This window comes from Pezoporus wallicus, unplaced genomic scaffold, assembly GCF_028554395.1.
Source record: "Pezoporus wallicus isolate ANWC-B61680 ecotype Strahan unplaced genomic scaffold, APGP_CSIRO_Pwel_v1 contig_8333, whole genome shotgun sequence".
In the NCBI taxonomy this organism is placed as follows: Eukaryota; Metazoa; Chordata; class Aves; order Psittaciformes; family Psittacidae; genus Pezoporus; species Pezoporus wallicus.
In genome coordinates, this window is record NW_026637037.1 from 2,596,014 (window position 1) to 2,622,087 (window position 26,074).

The following is a 26,074-nucleotide window of genomic DNA, read 5'->3' on the forward strand; positions in this document are numbered from 1 at the left end:
TTCATGAGCTCTACAGAGGACACACAGGAACCTAGATGTCAGTCTTGAGCAGAGAAGAAATACTCTTACTCCATTATGTTAGGTCAGGATAAAAGGTCCAAATGAGTGCAGCCCTCTCTGGATATCAGGAGATCAAGTGAGATACAGACCCTCTGCATGGAGAATGTCAGGTGCTACCCGCTGAAGCTTGGGCAGGTAAGGCAGAAGCTAGGACTGCACTGCAGGCAGCACAGCAAAGGACAAATGATGGAGTAGCACCTTAGCTGTATCTTGGTTCCTTAATTTGAGAAAGTGGCTCCTATAGCTGAGTCCCAACAGAGAACAAGTTGAAAGCCTAGAGAGAAGGCGGGAAATGCACCATAGCCATGTCCGGACTTGGCCATCACTATCATTTTTAGACTAGTGCAAAGCAGACCTGCTACATCCTTGAGATGAGAAGGACATGGAGCTGTTGGAGCAAGTCCAGAGGAGACCATGAGGATGATCAGGGGCTGGAGCAGCCCCCATATGGAGACAGGCTAAGAAAGTTGGGGCTGTTCAGCCTGGAGAAGAGAAGCTGCGTGGAGATCTCAGAGCAGCTTCCAGTGTCTGAAGGGGGGCCACAAGGATGCTGGAGAGGGACTCTTCATCAGGGACTGTAGCGATAGGACAAGGGGTGATGGGTTCACACTGAAACAGGGGAAGTTCAGGCTGGAGATAAGGCAGAAGCTCTTCCCTGTGAGGGTGCTGCGGCGCTGGCACAGGTTGCATAGCCGCCTACTGCAGCCAGTGCATCTGCGTGTCCCAGCACATCCCCGCATCCCAGCACATCCCTGAGCCCCAGCGCTTCCCTATATCCCAGCACATTCCCGTGTCCCAGCGCATCCCTGTGCCCCAGTGCATCCTGGCTGCGAAGCAGTTAAAGCGTCCGGGACCCCGCAGCCCGCAGCCTCCTGACGTCAGCCCCGCGCTCGCTCGGCGGCGGGGACGCGCTCACAGCCGGTGCGGAGCCGGGCACAGGGCTGCGGGCGGAGCGGCGCGGAGCGGAGCGCGGCTGCGGCGGGCGGCGCAGCGCCGGCAGCATGTCCGCCAAGGAGCGGCCCAAGGGCAAAGTGACCAAGGACAGCGTCACGCTCCTGCCCTGCTTCTACTTCGTGGAGGTGAGTGGCGCGGGCGCGGGGGATGCTGCCGCACCGCGGGGTGCAGATCCCTACGTGATGCTTTGCCGTTCCGAAATTAGAGCCCCCCAGAAGGGGCGGCGTAATGAACGTCTTCTTGCAGCCTGGTCACGAGGAATTGTTGGCTAGGAATTGCTCGGAAAAGGGAAGATTTGGGCAACTAAAGCATGTTGTGTGCAGAGGAACCCTGCAGGAGGAGGACATGTTCAAGAAGGGCTGGCTGCTAGGCGAACGCCGCTTGGCTAGAATAAAAATCACATCCATGAGGGAATGCTTGGGAAACGTCCTCACAGTGATCAGCAGTGATGCTTTTACCAAGCCCTGGATTACGTGCTTCCTCCCACAGAGCTAAAAATGCCTGGTCTGGAAACAGAATGCGGGTCTCGGCACATCTTACAGGGCAAACCCTGCTATGGCTGCTTGGCTGGGAGCAGGTGGAGTTGCAGAGGCACTAGCTGCTTGGTGTGTCACTTGGAGACATCTAGCTTCCTGGAAAGCAGAGTCACTTTGGTGCTTCTGGAAGATCGGGAGCATACACAGGTTAAGCTTAAGGGAACTGGTGTGATGAGGATGTGTTTAATGGCACAGCAGTAAGAGGGAGGTAAAAATGGTTTATGGATTGAGCAAAGGGTGTCGGGGAGGTGACCAAGGTTCTTTGAGGCACCATGTAACTTACCTCGGAGAGAGATTGTGGAAATAATGTGAAGAACTTAATGGCAAAATAAGATGAAAGTCAATGGTAACTAAATAAAAGCATAAATATACACATAATTCTTAACATAGGAAATATTAACATATAAACATTGGGTAAAATAGAAAACAAAAAGTGTTTTCTTTCACGTGCACTTGCAGGGCTTTGGAGATTCTCTAGGAGCTACAAGGGGTTGGGTTGAGAAGGGATTTAGGTGATAACAGAATGTCCCTGTTCCCTGCACTCCCCGGCTACCCAAAATAAGCCACACCAGCCTGAAAGCTTGGCAGAGGCTGGTGAGATGGAAGCATCAGGCACATCCCACCTGTGGAATTAGGCCTGCTCCTGAAAAGCCCTTTGACGGAGGCACTTGCTGTGCCATACACTTACATTAGCTTTGTATAGGAGAGAGAGGTTAAGCTTGGAGAAGCCCCTAGAAGAAGACAGGGGCTCCCTCGCTCTCTGTGCTCCCTTTGTTGCTTTGGGAATCCAACCAGGAAGGGAGATTGCTGGACCTCACCTAGCAGATAACTTTAATTCATGGACAATATAGAGATCCTGCAAGACACAACAGAACTGTGCCTTTTGGTGGGCACAACTGTGCCTTGGCCTACGGCAAGATGGGATGAAGTACAGAGCTCAAAAAAGTTGCCTGCTGTAATATTAACTGCCTACTTGTAGCTCCCCTAGAAGCTCCCTGGAGCTGTTACAAGGAATAAGGCAAAGGATTCTGCAAGCAATGGAGAACCTTGACTGAGCTCTGTCTTGCCATATGAAGCAGGCAAGTTCTCCTTCTGGCGTGGACATTTAAGACCTTCAGCAGGTCATTTACAGCTAGATCTAAAAGGAGGTGAAGATGTCTTCACCACCCAGCTGCTCTCTTAACAGAATGGTCTCCTAAGCAACTTTTAGGACTTCTATGTTATTCAATCACAGGAGCACAGCCTAGAGCCTGTGTGGGCCCTAATGAGTGAGTTCTCATTATTGAACTACAGATCTATGGCTCCCTTTGACCTGATGAACCTGTAGATATTCAGTACAAGGAAAAGCAATATCAAGGAAAAAGACTGACTGCAATGCATGAGAGCCTAAACATTGATTAAGAATCCCTTTGGTGAGTTCTCAGCTCTCCCATTACCCAGCAGGAGGATTTGAAACCATTTCCCATATTTTAGCTGAGCGCTGAAATCACCTGAGGGAAAGACTGACAACAAATCATATGGTATTTAGAAAGAAACCCTTAGCATGTGTTACTTGTGTCCACCCACCCTGCAGTTACCCACATGTGCCCTAATTCTATTCAGACTACTGAAAATGCCTTTCTCGAGCTTTGTAGCACAGCCACAGCACTTCAACAGCAACAGAAAAAGGACCTGATGGTTTAGATTCTTCCATTGTGCCTGGCTTAAGGAGAACCAAAGATTGAGTTGTACCTCATAAAGAGGAGTTAATCCAATATAGTTTAGTTGCAATGAGAAGGTTGCAAGTATAAAGGATAGAGGAGTTGCGCAGTGTGGTTGACTGGCATCATTATGTGATATGGATTTTGTTTGTAAGCAGGAGGGAAGTTCTTAATGCAACCCAACAACAGCCAACTATTTAAAAACAAAACTCATCCAATTTAACTAAGGCTCTCTGAATTTTAAAGCTATTACTTTCATGAATGGTGGTTGAATGGATGATGGGAAACAGGATTCCAACCTGTTTATTTCTGCCACTCATTTACTTTAATTTTCCCTGTCCCATTCCCAGCAGACAGTCCCTCCCCATCCTAAATTGCAGAAAAAATACCATATCCGTAGCACGTTGCTTACCAGGAAAACTGGGGTTTGCTGTCATCCACTTTGCATCAAGACATGGGAGGTGTAGGCCAAAGGAAGAGCAGATTGTTTAGGAATTGCATCACCTAAAAGTGCTGTTTTTTCTCTCTAGACAGGGAAGACGTGGAAAAACAATAGTAGGTCAGGGAGGAAGTCAAAATTCCAAAGTGGCAGTAAAGGGATGGGTTTGTATCACACAAATGAAATACACAGTGAAAAGGCGATACTATATATACTGTATACTGTAATACCTACTATAATTCGAGCGTGCAGAACAAATGAAGAGAGAACGACTTTATCTTTAGAAATAGCAGCAAATACAGTTCCGACACTGAGGATTTTCTGCTATGAAGAACCTTAAGAATTCCTGTTATGAATGAGACTGACTCCTGCCAACACATGTGTTTGGTGGCAGCAGCTTTCAGGACTGGATGAAACCTGGTTACACAGAATGCATGCAGGTCACTGCACAAGAAATACTGGGCCTGATTCTGGTTTCAGTGCAATTCAGAGTAATTCAAAGTAGCAGATTTGAGCAATGCCAGAGTTAAAGCATGAAAGCAAGATGCCCCTCTGCAGATGAGTGGTATCACTTCATTTACTCAGGAACAGCAAAAGGAGAACCAGGCTAAAGCTTTGGGAGACATAGAAATGAAAAGGAATTGAAATGAAGAGATGGTGCTTCTGAAGGAAGTGGATGGGTCATTCTCTAAACAGGGGCAAACCAATGACCATTACAAAGCAAATCTTAACAGTTTCAGTTACATATTTTCCAGTTTTGCGATTCATAAAATAACATGATGATGTATCCTGTGTCTCAGAAGAATGTTTTAGAGGTTATTTTAAGATACTGGTGAGAGTTCTGCTTAGCAGAGCCTCTGATCAGCACACACCCCTGTGAGATGGAGAGGTTTAGATTGCCTTGCGCATCACGTTTACCTGAAGCACATGGTAATCAGCACTGCCAGGCAGTTTGGCCTGTTTTATTCCTAATCATACTGGTGGCATCTGAGGGTTCTGTAGCCTGAATGGGTTATCTGAGCTTCATCTGCACACCTGAGAAAGACAAAACTTGCCAATGCAAATTCATAGGTCAAGAAGGAATTAATTTTCATAGTAAAAAGTCTACGTACCTCTGGGGGATACTGAAAGTGAGCGTTCCTGGAATACATTTTGCTTTTTGCTAACCGACTTTCAGCATATTCAGGCTGTATCATAATGATAGTCACTTGCAGAAGAAATATGGCAGTGGGTTAATATGAAATCTGGAAAAATTCCTGGCTTATGTAGTTTCTATTCCTGGCAGAATGGTCAGAGTTTAGAGGCAGCACAGACAGACACATTTCTTCTTGGTGAAGGAAAAAGACTGTCTTCACCCACTTCCAAACCTCCCAGTTTAAATCCTGGTTTCACAGAAGTCGCTATGAATTTTGCCTTTGACCTCAGTGCCACTATTGCTTCATCCATTAATGTGGGAATGCAAAAGGCCAAGGTGTTGTCAACCTGAGTAACTTGATGCACTTACTCTACAGCTAAATTGTGCTCCTGTGGCACAGCCTTCATCTGTTGGTTGCTTAACTTCCAGCAGCTAAAATCAGAGACCTTTCAGACAGTGAGATACTAAAATCAGAGACATTTCAGATGGTGAGACATTAAAATCAGAGATATTTTGGACGATGAGAACAACATCCTTTGTATAGTTAAATGTTTTCCTTACGTTGTCTGCTAGACTCTTGTATATGATGCATGCATACAGATACAGGTTGCTTCTTTTCCTTCATTTTCCAGAGCAGAGCCAGGAGTTAACCATGGTAGGATTGTTTGGGAATGCTTCTTTCAGTACTGGAAGACCACTTCTTTTTCTTGTTCCCCAAGGGAGCTGGAATCCTCACCAGCAGAAAGCACAAAGATCTGTTATAACTGTAGGACTGCAGGCTGCAAAACACAGGAAGTCATCAGCTTCCATTGAAATAAATGCATGTGGAGAATGTTCACTGTGTCTCAGCACCAGATGCTTTAGGTTTTGTTTCTACCATATACTGACAGAGCTGGGTTTGAAACACAAAGTGTATGTACATATCACTTGGTGGCTCAGTGCTACTTCTTGGTCACATCTGGATTTTTTCCCAGCTATTCAGCCATGCATGAGCTACCACATTTAAATTATGCACTTCGTTACCTGCAAGTCATGCAGAGGTGTGAGAGACACCAGGGTAAAAGCCAAGGGAGTGCAGTGATTAGAAAACTGAGTGCAGAGAGAGTAGGCTATAAGGCTAAATGTTTCTTCCTCAGAACAGGATGTTTGGGTCTAGTGTAAGGATGAAACTGTACCACTGTGTGTTGGAGACCCAGTGTAGCCACATTTCTCTCTAGAGTGATTTTCTGTTATGCTTGAATTAGCCTTAGGGGGGGAAAAAAACAGTAGAAAACCCCAGAAGCTGTCATTATACCCATACTGTGCAAGCAGCACAATACTTTCAAATACACTACTTTTTCTCTCAAAGGAGCCAACCATGTGTGAGGGGAAGGAGAAGAACCACACTTAGCAGTCTGCTCATTGAGCTGCCCTTGTCATGTGGCTGACTCACAGAGGACTGATGTCACACTTGGTTAGAACACTGCATTAGGCACCAGCATCCCCCAGATATTAAGGGGCTGTCTGAGGCCTGAGGATGCTCCTACGCATTCAAAGCAGCTCTGTAATTCATTGTTGGAATCACTGACGCTACATGCTGCACATCACTTCTGTGCTTACAGAAGAGCTGTACAGCCTGCATAGTTTCAGGTCTTAGCAGAAGATGACCAGAAAAGGGCCATCTTCTGCTAAAAGGCGGGTGTCAGGCCTGTGCAAAGGCTGTCCTGGGATTTAAAGTGCAAGTGCCACAGGTTAGATCTCCCTCTGGTTTTGGCTACTTGCTTGGTCACTGTAGAGTTTGAGTAGTTCATGGGGAAACAAGGCCCTGCTCCCTTTTCAGTCCTGCACCATTCTCCTGACCTAGTACCCCAGCAGTAAAAGCTGCGTGTGGCATTTAGTGGCATGTAGTGTGTAGTGGCTTGTGGCTACCCCAGGACACAGTCCTGCAGGCATGCATGTAGTGACATGTGGTATGGAGTGGCATGTGGCATGTAGCTACATGTAGCAGTGTGTAGTTGCATGTAGCAGTGTGCAGTAGCGTATAGCAGAGTGTGGCATGTAGTGGCATGTAGGCTGTAGTGGCGTGTGGCACATAGCAACGTGTGGCGTGTACTGGTTTGTGGTGTGTAGTGGCATGAGGCAGTGCATGGCACATGTTGTGTAGTTGTATGCGGCATGTAATTGTGTGTGGCACGTGGCATATAGTGGTGTGTGGCTACCCCAAGACACAGTCCTGCAGGCATGCATGCAGTGGCATGTGGCATGCAGTGGCTTGTGGCATGTACCATGCAGTGCCATGTAGCGTGTAGTGGCATGTAGCTGCAGGTAGCTGTGTGTAGCAGCATGTAGTTGTGTGTGGCTGTGTGTGTCATGTAGCAGCATGTGGCATGTAGTCGCATGTGGCTACCCCAAGACACTGTCTTGCAGGCATGCATATTGTGGCATGTGGCATATAGCAGCATGTAGTTGCATGTAGCAGCATGTAGTAGCTCTGTGTCATCAGCCAAAATGAATAAAGAAGAGCTTATTATGAACCCTGAGCTACACAGGAGCCGAGCTGGTACAAACAGTGTATCCTGCTGATGATCCCATCACTTGAAAGCTCAGCTGGTAGGAAGGGTGCTCAGCGCGGGAGTAACCACAGAGAAAGGCTGGCACCCTTTTGTACACATGGAGTACAATAAATTGCAGTGTTGTGTAGGGATGGGCAGCTTTGTCCCATAGAGATTTTGAGGAAGCTTTGAGCTGAACTTTGGGAATACTCTGACCGAAAACAAAATGCCTTTTTCTGAAGTACTGCCTTTAAAACTTGTGATTTACCACAACCCAGCACCAGGAGCATAAAATAAGTTTCATCATCAACAGTAAACGCAATATCCCAAATCTAATTGTTTGGAGGTGTTTGTTGATTATAACTAATCATTGATTTAATAAATCAATATTAATTAAATATTGATTAATATTAAATCATATCATAATGTAATCATATAACTGTAATAATAATATAAGGTATCATCAATTATGTTTAAAGTCACACTGAAAAGAAATGCATTCATAGTACTTTTTGTGTTACGAAACTTTTGCCTAAGGATTTGCATCCTCTTTAATGAACATCCACTTAATTCAATAGAATTTTTTTAAGGTAGTTTTAGGTTGTTCCTACCTGAGAATTAAACACTTTCATTTTGCTGGTTTCTCCCTGTGAAACCAGCACTTTCAGGGTTACTGTGCACTGAGATTTCTGACATAAATAGGAATTTTATCAATGATGTATCATCAGCTTTATCATCAGCAGAAGCTCTTCCCTGTGAGGGTGATGAGGCACTGGCACAAGGTGCCCAGAGAAGCTGTGGCTGCCCCATCCCTGGCAGTGTTCAAGGCCAGGTTGGACACAGGGGCTTGGAGCAACCTGCTGTTAGTGGAAGGTGTCCCTGCCCGTGGCAGAGGTTGGAGCTGAATGAGCTTTAAGGTCCTTTTGAAATCAAACCAGGCTGGGATTGTTTTGTGAAAGGTTTTCTATTAGCATTTGGCAAAAGATCAAGAGGTTTGAGGAGCTGCATGATGATATATGATATATTTTTAAAGCTAGACTCTAATTGACAGCCACCAAACAATTGAATTAAACTCTGAAATCAATGCTAGAAGTAAGGATAACTCAATTTTCCCAAATGGCAACAATAATAGGTTTCAGTGACAGCTGGGGTTTGAAATGAATCCAAGTTGAAATTAAATCCGATAGTGTTAAATCTAGGAGAAGAAAGACCCTCATATCACGGCTCTACAACTGATTTCCACAAAGCTTAGACAATGGTGAGGTAAAAATCCTTCACCGAAAAGATCAGTTCCTTACAGCTTTGGGCCAGGTGAAACCTGCATCCAGAAAAAGGACAAGAAGCAGCAGAAACTCGAGTGCAGAGAGAAAAGCAAAAAGTCTTTCTATAGATGCCAATCTCAGAGTTCTGAAAAGCTTGAATTCCTTCTCTTATAAGCCTTGTGCAGTGAAGAATTAACTTTAGAACATAAAATAATCTACAAAGCTGATATTTAGGCCAAGTGAGTCTACAGCCATCCTGTGCTTAGCACCATCCCTCAAGAGTCCTTCTGACGGCCCAGTGTGCAATGCATTTGAGCTTGGGGGTAGCCCCAGCCCTGCACAGCAGCCTCGCTGAGGGTAAAGGTACAGCACTGGTGGAGCTCAGCAGGAGCCATGGATTCTAAACAACAAGAGAAAATGGCAGAATTAGGGACACTCCCAGCACAGCACAACAGGACAAGATCCATGGTGGGTGAAAGCTGCAATCACTGCTGGTAGTTGGCTAAGAATACCTTGTCTCCTCCAGCCCACCACAGCTCTCTTTTTTGGCTCATCCATCTGTTGTGCCTTGTCATTTAGCCCATGAATTCTCTGGCACAAAGACTGGCATTTCTGATATATTTTAACAGCATCTTCCATGATGCCACAGCCTTGCAGTGTGAACACAGTGCTGTCATTAAATAGACCATTCTTCTCCCAAGCACTTGGATGGTATTTTTTCTATGAGGAGAAAGCGCAGGCATTCATTAGACACCTCTTTGAGGCAATCCTGTTTGTTTACTTGGTTGCTTACAAAGATTCCCAGTAAACAAGAGAAACACCAGGAGGCAGGCCCCATGCTCGGGAACTCCTCAGTGCTATGGAAAGGCTGCAGAAAGACCTAAGGATCTGAGAATTTCCTGGCTAGTTAATTATTTACAGCATATGAAAGATCCCAATAGTGTATCAGGCATTCCTTAACCATTTCTGACATGTGGGCTAGTCATACTAGCCTTATTCCTCATCTGACTAATCATGCCTTGGCTTCCTCTGAAAGCTATATGCATATGGCTTCTCTGTTTTCTACCTATCTTTTATATAGGCAAAATTAACCCACAAAACAATTCCACATCCTTTATATTTGCATCCAGTCTCAAGGAAAAGAAGTCATTCTAGCCAGCTCACTGAGCAGGGACTTCAATATTCCACTATAATTACAAGAGAGGCATTTCATTCCCCCATGCACACACACTTAGACAGACTGAAATATAGCTCAGGCTAATCACTGTTGTAGCTCATGTTTAAAGAGTTTACTGGAGTCTGCCAGTAGCCACCAGCACAGCCCAATACACCACCACCACCACCACAGGATGTGCCCATGAGTTCATGATAAGAGATAAGGCTTGTAGTGCATTCTAACAAAGCAAAGACAGGTCACAGAACTGCTACCTAAGAAGCAGGTTCAGACGTTTAAGTATGTGCAAAGCCCACGGATTTTAAGATGCTATTCTTGTGAAGATAAATAGGGGCCCTTTACTTAGTTAAATACTGGCAGATATAGGAGTTGGATAGATAACTACCAATGTACAGCTTTAGAGAAAGGGAATTTGCAGCAGCTACTGATTCCCAGAGAGTTCTGAATTATGTATGCATCCAATTGCATCTCCTTTCAAGGGAAGATAGGAACTGCAGAGTGTGTGTGCATTCTTGTTACCTTTCTTTGGTTTGAGCCTCGCTGTCTCCATGGTGTCATTTAGAACCCATCAATATCTGACTGCCATTGAGTTGGCTGTGACGCCTGCAGAGAGAAAGTGGTTTTAGTGAAGCTTTGATGATTTGGAAATTCTCCAAGGGGAGGGAGCACCCTGAATTAGAAATATAGGGCTCTGCAGAGACCCTGTGGAATAGAAAAGTTAAAGGTCCTACACATTAACTCAAGAGCAAGCAGTTCAATGTTTCCTTCAGAAGAACGGGTTTTGTGCTTGATGGAAGTCAGCGACCCAGATGCTCAGCTATCCAAAGGACAAACTTGTGCTCTTTATTCATCCACTCCGGTGAGATTTTCCTGCTAAGGCTTGGCCTTCCACACTGCCGCAGTTGCAAGAACCTCTGCTATCATGCCAGACCTCCATTCCTGCCTTAGAGGGTGCAATGTGGAGGACTTGCAGATGTAGAAGAGATGGGGCATATGCTGGTACTGGAGACCTCAAGGCTACAAACAACTCACTCAGTGGTCACATAAAGGAATACAGAACTGCAGCTGGCAAAACTGGGCTTAGGGGTAACGAAGAGCACAAAGAACATCATCCAACATGTGTCAACCATGCCACATAGAGTAAACTGGGATGTAACATGAAGGGAAAGACCAAAAGATAAAGAGCAAGGTGTTAAAAGCACATTAGCAAATGTAAAAATGAACCCAAGTGCTTCCTAGGGTGAGGAAGAATCACCATCATCATCATACTGCTCCTGACAAAGGATCTGAGTTGTGATACACTAGAGTCATAAATAGCTCATTTTATACAGAATAACTACTTGTTACTACTAGATCTAGATACAAAATCCATGCAGAGCTATACTATACACAGATAACGTGAAAGTAAAACAAATTTCGCATTGCCTGATTTCTAACGTGCCTGGGAAAACTGCTGTTACAATTAAAACAAATCAAAACAAAGCTCCAGGCAGGTCAAGACAAATACAGACAAAACATGTTTGAGAAGCCCCAGTCCTGAGTCTTTACAAACTCAGTACTGAGTTAGTAGCAATGACAATACTGTATTTAGTGGACTACAGCTCTACAGGCTCCTCTTTCCATACACTCAAAGCCATGGAAAACTAAACATAGGGAAGTTTAACAGAAGCGTTTCCATCTACCCAGGGGTGCTCCAGCAAGTTTGGTGGTTAAGGCATAGCAACTGGGTTTTGGGCAGGACCAGTGGGGCTCCCATGCACACGCTGTATCACATAACCAGTAACAAATTGCGCTGGCACTGTGGGTCCTGGATAATCTTAATCCTCACAAGTAAATCAGGAGCACCCTGAAACTGCACGAGGAGCAATCACTGCATGGCCCACAGGAGAGGGATGGGCAACCTGAAGAACTGGTACATCCCACTTCTGACCTCCTCTCACAGCCATCTCTTCTTTTTTACCAATCTCTTCTTGTTTAGGCTAGGGCAAGGGGTAATGTGCATCTCTGATTCTTTCAGTCCTCTGCAACACGTGATACATGTCTGGTAGCTGTTAGCCAGCAGGAAGATTTGTTACCAGTTCAGAGGAGTCCTATGGCTTAATAAAGGCCCTTAACTTCCAGCTTAAGAAAATAACAGGAGGACAAAGAAAAACTTTGTTCTTTTAAGTAAGTAAAACCCCAAATAAAACACTTTCAGCAGCCGTGCTGACTGTGGTACTAACTTTCAGACTCTAAACAAAACAGTTTGATCACTGTGGTCAAACCCTACATTTACAGGTCTAATCTACAAGCTAAACAGGGATCTTTCTCCATCAGACAAGGAAGAAAATATAAAGACTTATTAGTCAAGATACATGAACTGAGGTGGGGGGGGGGGGGAGTTATTATTCTAATTAGGAACAGGAAAATTCCTATTCCATTTTGTAATTAAAACAATACACATTCTACCATCTAATTACATTTGACATTTTCAAGGTGTTGGGAGCTGAAGTCTATAATTACAGAACTACTTCTGCCTCAAGCAGAATAAGCCATAAATATTCATGTATTAAATAGCCACTTAGACTGTTTAGAAGATTTTAGAAACGTTATTTCTTTAGAAGCCTCGACTTTTAGAGCAAGCATTTTATATCTGTAGTTTTAAAGAGATGGGAAGAAAAACATCCCATGGGATCTGACGTATAGTAAATTGACTAGAAACCTATTCATTAGTATTAGATACAGTTATGTTTCATAGTCCTTTGGAATAATTTCTTTTCTTTTAGCAGAATGGGTAATTACAGTCAGAAATAATATGGGAGTCCTGTAGGGAAGTCAGAAGACAGGAAAATGCAATTCTTATAATTCCTTGATTTTGTAATTAATGATTAGTGCAGTACTTTAAAAAGAAGTTATCCACATCTTTTATTTTAGTGTCTCACAATAAAATAGCACTTCATATTTTGCCTGTTTTTAATAGTTCAATATTGCCATTTAAAACAGTTGCCTGCTTAAGAATACCATAATCAAAGTAGAGGTGGACCTGTGAGCAATGCAGAGCCTGTTGTTTAAGGAGAGGCCTCCCTTTCTTGACATTGGAGAAACGGAAGGACATAGAATGAAGACGAAACTCGGGAGTGCAAGGTGCTCCATGAGCCTGCCTGCTCTGTGTTTCCATTCTAGAATGAACCATCTACACATCTAGATAAAAGGGCATGATTTCTGAGAAGAGCAATAGGCACTTTGCTTATTGTGTCCATTTAGCTCACTGGAATAGGTTTGTGTTCTAAGATGCTTTGTCCCATGGTACCTGCACCCTGGCTAAGTCATTAGGTATAACTTTCAACTACTTAATCAAAGAATCATTGAATCACAGAATGGTGTGGGTTCAAAAGGACCTTAAGATCATCCAGTTCCAACCCCTGCCACGGGCAGCGACACCTTCCACTAGCGGAGGTTGCTCTAAGCCCCATCCAGCCTGGCCAGGGATGGGGCATCCACAGCTTCTCTGGGCACCCTCAGCCCAGAGGCCAGTGCCTCAGCACCCTCGCAAGGAAGAGCCTCTGCCTTAGATCTAACCTGAACTTCCCCTGTTTCAGTTTGAACCCATCACCCCTTGTCCTGTTGCTGCAGTCCCTGATGCAGAGTCCCTCTCCAGCATCCTTGCAGCCCCCTTCAGACACTGGAAGCTGCTCTGAGGTCTCCACGCAGATTCTCTTCTCCAGGCTGAACAGCCCAAATGTTCTCAGCCTGTCTCCATACGGGAGCTGCTCCAGTCCCTCATCATCCTCGCGGCCTCCTCTGGAGTTGCTCAAGCAGCTCCTTGGCTGGCCCAGCATCCAAGGCCAGGTTGGATGGGTGCTTTCCAACCCAAACCATTCTATGATCCCTGCACATCTGTAAAATGAGTAGAAACAGTCTAGCCTGTGTTGACTAATTTTGCATGCTTGCCTTATAGTCACTCAGGGACTGCAATACACCAGGAAGTGAGGAACAGTGCTATTTAGTGCAACCAGCTAAAGAGGTGCAATTCTCCCTGTGATGGACAGGAAGCATGACTGAGTTTAGTTACACAGTATATAATTATTCCATGCATATGATATGTCAGATTACATCCCAGTTATATATTCATACTATATGTATTACATATTGTGTATGTTATGTGCTATGCACAGTCTGTGTCTGTAATACTGTATATGAGTGCAGATATCCATTTATACATATACAAGTACACAAACACAGCTTACTGAAGCAAACTTACCAGATGCCTGGTGTTATTTTTGTAATGCTCCTAGCACTTAGGGATGCCAATGCACCTTCCCTCCCATTCTACACCATCACAGCCTCTACACTATGTGACACGACAGTGCAATCAACATGCACATCGACAACCAGACAGGCAAAATTCTTCCATTCTCCACTTTATTCTTCCTTATAATTAAGACACAACTCACCCTCTTCCAATTTGTCCTTCAGGACATCAGAGGTAAGATGTTCTTTTCGAACAAAAACTAAGTTATAGTAAAAGATGTTTCAGTGACATTTTGCTAGAACCCTCCTTTTATCACCCAGAATTACATCTTTATGCACAAAAAAAAGTCTGAATTTTAAAAGCCCAAGGTTTGAAAAACTGAAAAAGACCAGTTACTGCAAGAAACCATTGTGCCTCTGCCATATACAGCAGTTTTTGTCCATCATTTACCCAATATAGATATTTTATCCAGTTTACCTCTGCTTTTTTATTCCACTGTAGAATGAAATGAATGACACTGATTTTAATCAATCAATTACTTTTGTAAATGAGTACTAAACATTGCAAGAATACTATAATCTAAATATGCCTGAAATGATGTTAGGACAATCCCTATTTCTCATAATGTGAGGTGCTGGATGTAAGAGTTTTCTTCTCAAGAGCCTTATCAGATTTTTGTGATTTTACCTAAATGAGTCTATTTAGTAGTTGCAAGCTTTTGCTTTTCAGCTGCAGCTAACAGCGAGGAGAAGTTAATGTCATAGCCAACTCAGAAAGAATAGGAAGCAGATAGGCAGTCACATTATATTATCCATAGGTACCTCCATTGCAGTAGAGTCACAGGGAAGGAACCATTGCATCTCAATGGAGGAGCAGGCAGTTGTTCTAGTGGTATTCAGTGAGGACTCTAGGAAATAACAAACAAAACCAGTTTCTGAGCACTTACAAGAAGGATACACAGAACAATCACACGCTGCTGGTCACCTCTGAGTGCCCCCATGCTCTGCTCACTTAGAAACCAATGGTTTCAAAATGCCTTTTTGCTACTTCTTCTCTCAAACAATGCCTTCCACAGAGGCCTCGTGGTTCAATCTGTGCTTTCAGGAGCTGGTGGAATTCATCCCCAGAGGGGCCAGCTTCCCTCTTCATAAATTACTGCCAGTAATTGCGAGGAGTAAAATCACTAAAGAGCTGGAGGATAAAAGACTTGTGAACCAGAGTCATTATGGTTCTAAACAGACCACATCTTGCCAAAGTTAATTGCTTTTTTGATAGAATTACACAATGAATGTGCAAAGGCAAAACACTGTATTAGCACGTATTTAGATTCCAGGGAAGCACTGGATACAGTATTTCATTACTTTGAAATGTAACGCAAACTGGCTTTGATATAAGCACTGTCATATGCATGACAGAGTTGCTAAAGCACCAAAAAGGGTGCTGATAACAGCAGCACACTGAAGCCTCACATGGGACACAGCATCCCTTTTGAAGAAAAAAACCCAATTAAATAAAATGGAAGTTTGTCTATTAATGTTTCATAGATGAAAAGTCCAAATTATGTGAGCTGAAGGTTGGACTGGGTGTTTTGAGTAGCCTGGTAGACAACAGGGTTATTCGCCCTCAGCTGAACAGTATCGTATCTCTAGAGAATTCATTACTTAAAGATGGCAAAATGCATATGACAGGGAGCAGTGAGATGTAAATAGCAAACATCACAGGGACTTATTAACAGGCTATGTTGTCTTTGCAAAAGCATTGCTGTTCCATTTGCAAACAGTAATTTGTTGCTTTCTTCTCTTGCAGTTACCCATATTGGCATCCTCTGTTGTTAGCCTCTACTTCCTTGAACTTACTGATGTCTTCAAGCCAGTTCACGCTGGATTTAATTGCTATGACAAGAGTCTGAGTATGCCATACATTGAACCTACACAAGAGTCTGTTCCCTTCCTGATGTTGCTTAGTCTGGTTTTTGCTGGACCATCAATTACAGTAAGTTTAAGGTGCCACTGTCACTTACGAAAGATTTTGAACAGAGTTTCAGGTGGCATAAAGAAAATCACAGAATCATAGAATATATAAACAAAATATAAATAAATTATATAAATATATAATCTACATATAAAAAATACAAAATAGCTCCTTTGGTTTCAGTTAGGGTGCAGAGTGTCATCCAGGCCAATTACCTTAGGATTTTCAAATCATCTTTTATTCGTCTATAACAGAACCAGACTTTTTCCTTAAAAGAGTCCCTGTAGCTCTTTCAGTTGGACTTGGTGATGTTAAGGGTCTTTTCCAACCACGCTGATCCTATGATTCTGTGATCCTGACAGTGGACATTAATGTTAAGAAACAGCATTCACAGTTGGGTGAGAATAGCTTGAATCATTCTGTTATGCTATGCAAATACGTGAACTATTACAGGCAGGGCATCTCCATGCTCTGAGATACACCAACAATTCAAGCTTGTGTTGGAAAGGGAAGCCTCCCATTTACAGCCACCTGTGCAAGAACTAGCTTTCTTCAGTGAGAAGGTATAGCAATCATGTCAGTGAAATCAGTGAAATCTCCAAAATAGCACTGGGGCTCCTCTAAATTCTGAGGTAGTCATTAAAAGCAGGCAAAAGGAAGCTGGTTAAATCACTCACGCAAAGGGAGAAGATGATTTCAGCAGAACACTAATGTCCTGTCACAGTATGAGCAGTCTGGTCACTGTTTTACAGAAAAACACATACACAAATTGTCTGATAGAGGTGAATACTGTCTTTGCTGGAATTGCTGCATCAAATGAAATCTGAAGGCTTTACCTCTCTCTCTCTATATATATATACAGGAGGGAATTCATTGTGTGTGATTTTAGGCAGCTCAGATAGGAGCCTTATGCTTACAGCACTCCAGTTTGGTAAATGGAGAGAGAAATTCACCTGGAGTGGGTGATTCCAGGCACCTAAAAAGCTGAATCAACTTTCTGAAAGGGTCTCTTCTCTCCCTGGACAACAGTGACTGTGCGTCTTGGGTAGACACTTCTCTAAGGCCAGCTGCAGATGCATCTCTGCTGCCAGCTCCTCTGAATTCCCTTAAATCCAACCAGTTCCTTTGTTTTCTAATACCAGCCAACTTGCAATTATAAAACCCATAAAATGCGAATGCCCATATAAAAACCACCATGTGCCATTCCCTCCCTACCTTCCAGGACGATTTTAGTTTATTTGTCCTTCTGTTCTAACCAAGCTCTTCTTGCTCTGTTTGACTTCTGGTTGCTGTAAAACAATTTTTGAGGGATTTTGCACAGCCATCAGACTAAAAGTTGTACTCGTTTGGGAACTGGGAGCTAAGACTCTCAGTGGTCCTGGTGCAGATACTTGCAGCAAACATCAGATACTCTGATAAATCCAGAACTTGTTGGTACTGCAGTCTGGCTGGTTTTCTTCAGTCTAGGTAGTGTGTCTGATAACACCAACGTGGACTTTCCCAAAACAACCATAAAAGTAATCTACATGGGCTCACTGACCACAATAGAGAGGTAAAAGCTGATTTTTACTTCAGAGAGTTTTATTTCAAGCCTAGGTAATATCAGAAACCTTCAACTGAGATGAAAGATGATCAGTTCATTACAGAGCATTCATTAAGGGCTTTGATTACAGATGAATTATTTGAGTGTTGCATGAAATTATGCAATAGGAAATGTTGCTCTTGCTTCAGTCATCCTCCTAGCAGCAGTACAGACAACTAAGCCCAACCATGCCCACACGGGAGCACACCTACCAAACCTAAGATCAGTAAAGAAAGTAAATCCTGAAGCTTCAAATTACGACTACTTAAAAGCTGCAAGCCTTAGAAAGGTCTAGATCATTTTTATTAGTGTAAGCATAAAGGTAATGCTTGTATTAGATGGAGAATGGTCTCTGGTAGTGCAGAATACACAACTTCCTTTTATTAAAGACACTGAAGATGGTGTAGAGCATCAGCTATTTATCTGAAATAAGAAATTACATGAGGGGTTGTCCAATTATTCCCTTTTTCTTTGGAAAAAATAGGCCAATGAAGCTCAATGTAAAAAGATCACAACTGTGCCACTGTCATCTTGCAGAGTTTAGCATTTTATGATTTAATTTGCATTAAAATGTCAATGAATTACTTTATAAAATCTGTAAAAATCTAGAAAAGAAAGCATGAGCTGTATGAGGAATTGAGGATCTCCGGTAACATCTCTTATGGAGCCAGGCTGAGAGAGCTGGGCTGGGTCAGCCTGGAGGAGAGAAGGCTCCTTAAGGAGAGACCTTAGAGCAGCTCCAGTGCCTAAAGGGGCTCCAGGAAACCTGGAGAGGGGCTTTGGACAAGGGCCTGTAGGTACAGGCCAAGGGGAATGGCTTTAACCTGCCAGAACAGGGGAGACTGAGATGAGCTCTTAGGCAGAAGGTCTTCCATGTGAGGGAAAGAACACAAGCAAATTCCAGTCTCAATCCCTCCTTAAAGCCTTATATAAATACTAGCATAGGACTTAACTGCTTTTCTGTATTATTATTGTTTCTATACTCAGTTTTATCCAATACTGGAGTACATCTTAAATCTATTCACTTTATAGTAAACTTTCTTCACCACAGACCTAGTATGTTGTAATTTCTTTTCCCAAGCCATTAATACAGAGGGTCTGTATTTGGGTTTGGGGCTTTATGGCTTGTGGGTTTTCCCTTTCCTTTTTTTTTGCTCATTGTTAGTGAGCTACAAGTGCTTTTAACCAGATCTGTTATGAAGCCCTGAAGTGCTACAGAAAATTATTACTACCTGTAATATTTTCACATGTCTTACAGCATGTGGCATATATGAATTTTTCTGTATGCATTCATAAACCACAGGAGACTTCAGTGCAGAACAACTGGATTTGTGTGACATTATCAACATGGATATTTTATACCTTTAATAGACACATATGTGAATTGCACTGTGACTTCTGCTGGTTTCTAAGAGCTCTGAATTTGATCCTCTGCCATAGTTTCTCTCTAGTTATTCACTGCAAAATGTTAGGACCAGTTATTTAACCGTATCAGTGTAGGTTCAAACCCTTACCAGCCACTGACTGAAAACCTACTTAAAGGTAACAATGTGCTTTCTAACAGAGATCACCAAGAAATTAGATCACATTGATTTGGGAAATCAGTTTGCAAGGAGAGATATTCACTGCTGGCAGTTTCAGTCCTGCTGCTTCTTCTGCTGTGGGAGTTGGTTTCCTTGGAAATACTAGCCTCCAAATTTTCCTTGACATAGGCCTCGCTGTTTCCCAATTTTCTCCTCTATCACACCAACTAATCCATCTCTCTGGTGTTTTAACCTGTGCCAGACCGTCCCTAGAGCTTGGATAAAAACTACTAGAGTTCCTCTGGTTTAAGGTCGAAATACTACTGATTTCTCTGGGAAGTTTCAGCTGTAAAGTGATCAAATGGAGACAGATAATAGTGACCATGGTTCTCATCTAATTAAAATGCCTTAGATAACCCTTACCAATGACTTTTCCATGTAATGAGACAACCTTCTCTACTGCCGTTTTTCTGGCAAAGAAGTAACATTTCAATTTAGCAAAGCTTTAGCTAAGAAAGAGTTAGACTAAGCTTGGCCATTGTATCTCCCATCTCCTAGGGTGAGGGGTCTTAGCATGCACAAACGTTCAGCATCATTCAGATGCTTTACATTGCATTGTAAGCTTTGTGCATTGCAAGTACCAGTTTCTAGTGCATCTGTGGCTGGCCAAAGTGAATCTCTCAGTGATGAGGACTGCCTCATTAATTTTAGTGTACCAACCCAATCCTTATTCTGAACTCTGCACAAGGCCTGTCCAGATCTCCAAGTTGCTGCACTACGGGAAGCCCATCAAACCTAAGACTGAACATGTATAAATGGCCCTGGATTTTCCAGCAAGTAACACCATTTGTCATTTATATTCTTCTCTTTATAAACCTTTTTCTAGGGCTTCAGCCATAATCTGTTTTGCTTGATGTGTTCAGAGGGACCATAAAGACAGAACTTTTTCTGCTGCTGTGGATCTGGTTAAAAAATAAGCCAAATTAAACAAACACAGAAGAGCAAACTGCCACATAATTAGAAGCTGCTAGGGATTGCTAGGCTCAAGGCCAAGCCTGAGTGCTAAAACCACCTCAGGAGCACTGGGTTATTGCAGTGGCTCTGGATTATTTTAGAGGCAAGATTCATTTTATAGAATCATCACATTTAGGCTGTGGCTCTGACCCCTGATCCCACTGAGCACTGTATACTGTGTGCCACTTGCATTTCATTTCACTGCCACTTCCTTGCCTGCCCTCATACAGGCTAAGTTGCATAATTACTGAACACTTATATATTGATACAAACCTTTCAAAGCAGAATACGTGCCCATGACCAGTGTCAACTGGTTGTGGGATAGTTACATTTCAGCCTTTAAATTCAATCAGTGTCTTCTGAGTAACTGCTGCATTTAATTTAATGGCTCCTTTGTTATTGCAGATAATGATAGGAGAAGGAATACTCTACTGTTGCCTGTCCAAAAGAAGAAATGGGATTGGAACGGAGGCCAATATTAATGCAGGAGGATGCAACTTCAATTCTTTTCTCAGAAGAGCTGTCAGATTTGTTGGTGGGTTTCAAATGTTAGTCACAAAGAAGAGCGTTCCATGCACATTCAGTTATCACCATGCAGGTTTCCTTCTCTGAAGCAGCCTTTCAGAACAGCGCAGGGCTGTCACTGGCATAGATCTTCCTCTGCCACAACATGCGAGAAGAAGCTGTCAAATGCAGCAACAGAGCAGCCTCATCCAGCCTCAGGAATGCAGCATCTACACTCTCTGTTTTCCCTTTCCTCTCCTGTCAGTGTTTCTAAAAGAATAATTTGGTTTTCCTGCTCTGCCCACATTGAGCTGGCTCCCATTTAATGGTTTCAGTGTATAGTTTCCCCTGCCTGTCTTCAGTGCATCGTAAAGATTCAACCCACCTGACACAGTATTCAGACAGTAAAAAACTGTGTTAGAAGCTCTCAGTAGAACTGACATTCTTATGCTGGGATGTGTTTATCTACTTCTTGAAAAAAGGTTAGGATCTGGTAACCTAATGCTAGAGAGGAACATGTTGAATCGGTCTGGTTTACTGTAATTGTCAGTTATGAAAACTGGACTTTGTTTCCCTTCTTACAGCTAATTTCCTCTACCAATGAGTAGCTGAAGGAAAGATTTTCTGTTCCAGGAATCTTGCACTAGAGAGGGCAGCCTGGGCAAAGACAGTGTGCAGGACAGCAGGCTGAAAACCCTCTAGGAGGACTACACACTAAGTACTTGTTGTCTGGCAAGCAGGGAGGTAACAGGAGAGCTTCTACTATGACCAGTAAAGCATCCTCTTAAGATTAGCAGCGAGGAAGTGAGCAGAGGGGTGGTACATCACAACATCAGCAAGGACAACTGTAAAGATACCTCATGCTCTCTGCTTCTCCTCCTGTATGGCATCCAATTCCATCACCAAAAAAGACAAACTCAAAGATGCATGAATTTCATTCTTGATTCATACCTGGAATTTGCAGTTTCTTTCAGATTCAAATGACTTTCGCATTCTTCCATTTTAAGATGAAAAACAGATTTATATGGACAGCAGTAGGGAATTCGTGTTAATCTTTAGGGGAAAAGCAGTTGAAAATGCTCAGTAAAATAACTTCATTTACAAACTCTGAATTTGGAATTATTAACCAGACAGAAATACTGATCAGTTACCAGAACAACTTCAGTATTTGGACTCGTGGCAACAACTTGTTACTCAAGAAACATCAGAGGCATGAAGGTGGTCAAAATTATTGCCAGCTGAGGAGTACCTGCTGGTAAAGACAGAACAGGTCCCTCAAAGCAGTGATCTAATGGTCAGGTCTCCGTGCTATTAAAAGCCTGTATCCCAGTGGGCCAAGGTCAGGATGAGCATATATACCCTCCTCAAACAGTTGACTGTCCTGTAGGCAGTTCAGAAGGCTGCTCTCTAAGCCAAAGCAGCTCCAGTGTAGTTCACTTTCATGGAAAGATGTTGGAGGACACCGAGCCATCAAAATGTTAGGTATTAACAGGAAGAAAACAAGCATAAATAAGCTTCTTTTTTAACACTAAAGAATTCAACTTTGCAATAAGCTCTCTTAAAACAGCCCATCGTCATCTTCAGCTCAGTTCTCTCAAGTCCGACTGCACAAGCCACTAGAATTCCATTGAATGTATTTTGTCAGAATGCATTAATCTAATTTCTGCATATAATGAAGTTAAGAAACTACTGATTTCTTTCCTAGGTGTTCATGTGTTTGGTCTTTGTTCTACTGCTCTCGTTACTGACATTATACAGCTATCGACAGGATATCAGGCACCATATTTCCTGACTGTTTGCAAGCCTAACTATACATCCTTAAATGTATCCTGCTCAGAGAATTCCTACGTTGTGGAAGATATTTGCTCAGGAGCTGATCTCAGTATTATCAATGCTGGAAGGTTGGTTCTCTCTTTCCTTGTGTACATTTTTAAGTTTTCATTTTATTTGTTATTTTCTGCCCCAGTTTCAAGATTTAGTTTGTTTCTGGCTAAAATTGCAATGATTCCTTTCAGTTTTTTTCTAACAAAGGTGAAAACAGAAGTGTCTGTTTAGCAATGTGCCATTTTCTCTATAAAAATATGCCAACAGTGGGCTTTGGAAGACTCTGGCAGATTCCAAAGCACAGGCATTAGTAACTGTTTATTTTCCCTCCTTCAAAGGAGACAATTTCCCATACAATTATTAATATCTATAGCTTCTGTGGCTTCTCCCAGTGGGATGTGGGTAAGTTTCCCATAACAGGCAGTGGCAGAAGTCACCCAGTACTTTATCAGAGACCTCTGTCTGACATACATTACTGTGCTGGCTTTTTGGTCTTAGTTTGTGAGGCTTTGTTTTGAGATGTGTTGGAGGAGTTTATTTGTTTTCTGTATCTTTACTTGATTAAGTTTTTTATATTGACAGCATTGAAAAAATTCCTTTATTAGGCCCCAACAGCACAAATCTGTGTGCTTCCAAACTTTTCTTTCATGGTATTTTAACTGGTGGTGTAACCTTGATCATTTCGTCTTTGGCCTCCTTAGATACCAGCAGAGAAATTAGTATTCTTTATAACAGCAGGTTTTGGCCATGCCTTTCAGTCAAGTTGAGCTATAAACCAGACTATATATCTTATTTTAAACAAGCTTGATGTGATAAAATAGTGATAATTCAACTACTGATGGGACAGGTCATAAATTTAAACAGGAATCTGAAGGTGTAGGTCAGTAAGTTGCACTGTTCCAAAGCATCTGCTACTTGTTAGTTCAAGGGCTTTATTAGCATGAACTGTCCTAAATGTAAGCACTACAGTACTGGGAAATCATGAAACTTCACTGAATGCAATAGCTCTCTTTTCCGCAACAAGTTAACCTTTATTGCCTGTTAGTCATGGAATGTTTGAATGCTTTTGCAGTTCTTCAAAATCTTGGTGCTTTTTAAAACCTCCTATTCTCAAAACAAGTTACAGTATAATTATAGAGTGTTTGAAATGATGACAACTTCTGTCTCTGACTTAGCTACATTGCTGCTCTGTGTACCTGATTCATAGACACGAAGTTGTGTTACTGGCACACCTACTTCACTAAAGCTTTTCACTCCTTTCTTGTTCCGTAGGCAGCCCCAAATGCTTCTCTTTTAACTTTATGTCTCACTGCATTACCTTTTTGTCACATGGATATTGGTTAAATGATCTGTCCATGTATAAAGCCAACTCTTGCCCTGTTTGTCTTTTTTTCCTCTTATTTCACTGGTCGACACACTTGAGAATCATGAAATCATTCACTTTGTATCTTCCAGCCATGCTTGTCATCTGTCTCCTTTCACTGGGACAAGCCAGTTTCACTGATGTTTAAAGACCCTTAATTATTTGACGCATTTGGTTTTAAATATATCTAGTGGGATAAGAATAATTAGCACTGATTAATTTGCCATATCTTTTCATTGGATGTATGTGGGCATGATCCAGAGCTGGAATAAAGGGTTGTATTGGCCCTAATAATTGGGTGACAGTAATTTTGGTGAAAGGCATAACCAGAATTGCTTTATCAGCCTTCACCTCACTGTCTGTTTTCCCATGACCAATTGCTGTTACTGGGATGCTGCCATTGAAGCCCAATGCTCACAAGCAGTATCTTGCACCTATGTGGTATCCCAGGGAAATCAGTGGAGCTTTACATGTGAGCAGGCAGAAAAACTTCAATGATTTCATCTCCTTCATTTCATCACCTCTGATGAAAGAGCTACTGCTCTGAACTGACTGCCTGTAGCCATGATAAAAATGCTGATCAATCCTAAGTTTAAATATCATCACTTCCAAAACCCAGCAAAATCAGTTGTAAAATATTAAGACTCAACAACCTTTTTTTTGGTGTGTTTCTATTTCTATAAGAAGATGACTATGTATTGGTATCCCAAATTTATTCCTATCATAGAGGATACATTTGGTGATCCATAATACTCTGCCATCACCCTCAGCTTCTCCTTACTTCAATTTTATTGTATTTTGCCTTATTAAATTGTTGCTTCCTTATGTCTGTCTCAACTCTACCAAAGCGCTCAGCACTTGCTACTGATTCAATACTTCCTTCAGTCATCTACTATAGGAGTTATGGTATAACTTGTCCAGCCCAGGAGGTTAATTTACTTCAGTGATTTCAGCCTGTAAGGGGCTGAGGTTGCTAATGGCCTTCATTCTTCAGTTGTACTCCCCAGAAACTTGTCTCCAGAAATTTCCACCCAATGGAAATTACAGAGAAGAACATAATTATCCAGCTGATTATATAAAATCATTTTCTGCAACATCCCAAATATCCAGGAGCCTTCTTTGTCCATCTTTTCCTTCTTTACCTTCAGAAAGCCTTTTCAGTCATTTCTGTTCAGATTTCCAGCAACTTCTCCTGATGATTCCCTATCATTTTGGATGTTCTCACTCAGTATGACTCTCAGCATGACTCTTTCTCATTGTTGTTCCCCCTCTACACATCCTCCTGCATGAGCATTTAGTGATACACTGTCACCCAAGTCCAGGATATGTTTTCTTTGAGACCTTTGTTCACCTTTTCAATACAGAGCTGTGCAAAAATGCTACATATTTTTGGCTTGAACTATTTTCATTTTAATGAAAAGATAACAAATAGGGGAACAAAAGCAGTGGCACCATTACACAGAGCACATCTAGGCTGCAACATACTGTGCTTGCCCTGAAAGCATGCTAATAGAAAAGAGAATAGAAATTGACTGTAGCATAGTGACACTCTTTATACTCTAAAAATGCCTTTAAGTGAAGGGTAAGTTCTGACTGGTACTAAAGAATCAAATCTACACATTAGCTCCACAGAGACTGCAAGTAGATCCATGCTTCCACTAAAACCTGGCCAGGGTAAAGAAGGTGATTACCCATTACAAACATTCCCATTTTGTTCATGTCTTTATCCTCCTGTCCTCCAGCCTGAACTTGTTACCCAGGGATACTATTGGTGAAAGGCTTGTTCAGGGGGAGGAGAAAGAAAAAAAAGGGGAAAAGAAACAGGGGGGAAGAAGGAAAGAAAAATAATTTAGGTGCAAATGTCTTTAGAAACAGAAAAGGGATCGTGCTGATTTCATCTTGGCCAGAGCCATGAACCTGCTGCAGCCACGGGCTTCAATTCAGATCACAGATTCACATTCAACTACATGCACACATTGAATTGCCAATGAATTATTTCAAACAGATAAAGTCAAATGCACAGGAAACAAATTCAGAAAGCAGACTGCTGCTTGGCAATGTCTCTGTCTAAAGGTAAAGGGCTGTATTCCAGCCATTGCTATTTTATCCTGGCTCACTCAGGGGCTGCCAGGACCATGGCTGGACATGGAGCCCCGTTGGGATTGAAAGCCCAGTGAGTGTTTAAGGATTATCCCAAGCTGAGCTTTCTCAGGTGAAAGTGGCTGCAAGATAGACACACCCTTCTTCACCAAAACAGCCAGCACATGATGT

The 26,074-nt window shown here is 42.5% G+C and overlaps 1 protein-coding gene across 1 annotated transcript in view; it reads left to right on the forward strand.

The window, feature by feature from the left end:
* The first annotated feature begins 998 nt into the window (after positions 1 to 998).
* PLPPR4 (phospholipid phosphatase related 4) overlaps positions 999 to 26,074 on the forward strand; it is a 33,967-nt gene continuing 8,891 nt past the window's right edge. Inside the window, exons 1-4 of the mRNA XM_057402785.1 lie at positions 999 to 1,139; positions 15,829 to 16,014; positions 20,518 to 20,647; positions 22,322 to 22,517. Coding sequence (XP_057258768.1) covers positions 1,062 to 1,139; positions 15,829 to 16,014; positions 20,518 to 20,647; positions 22,322 to 22,517 — 590 coding nt within the window. The 5' untranslated portion in view covers positions 999 to 1,061. The remainder of the gene's footprint in view (positions 1,140 to 15,828; positions 16,015 to 20,517; positions 20,648 to 22,321; positions 22,518 to 26,074) is intronic.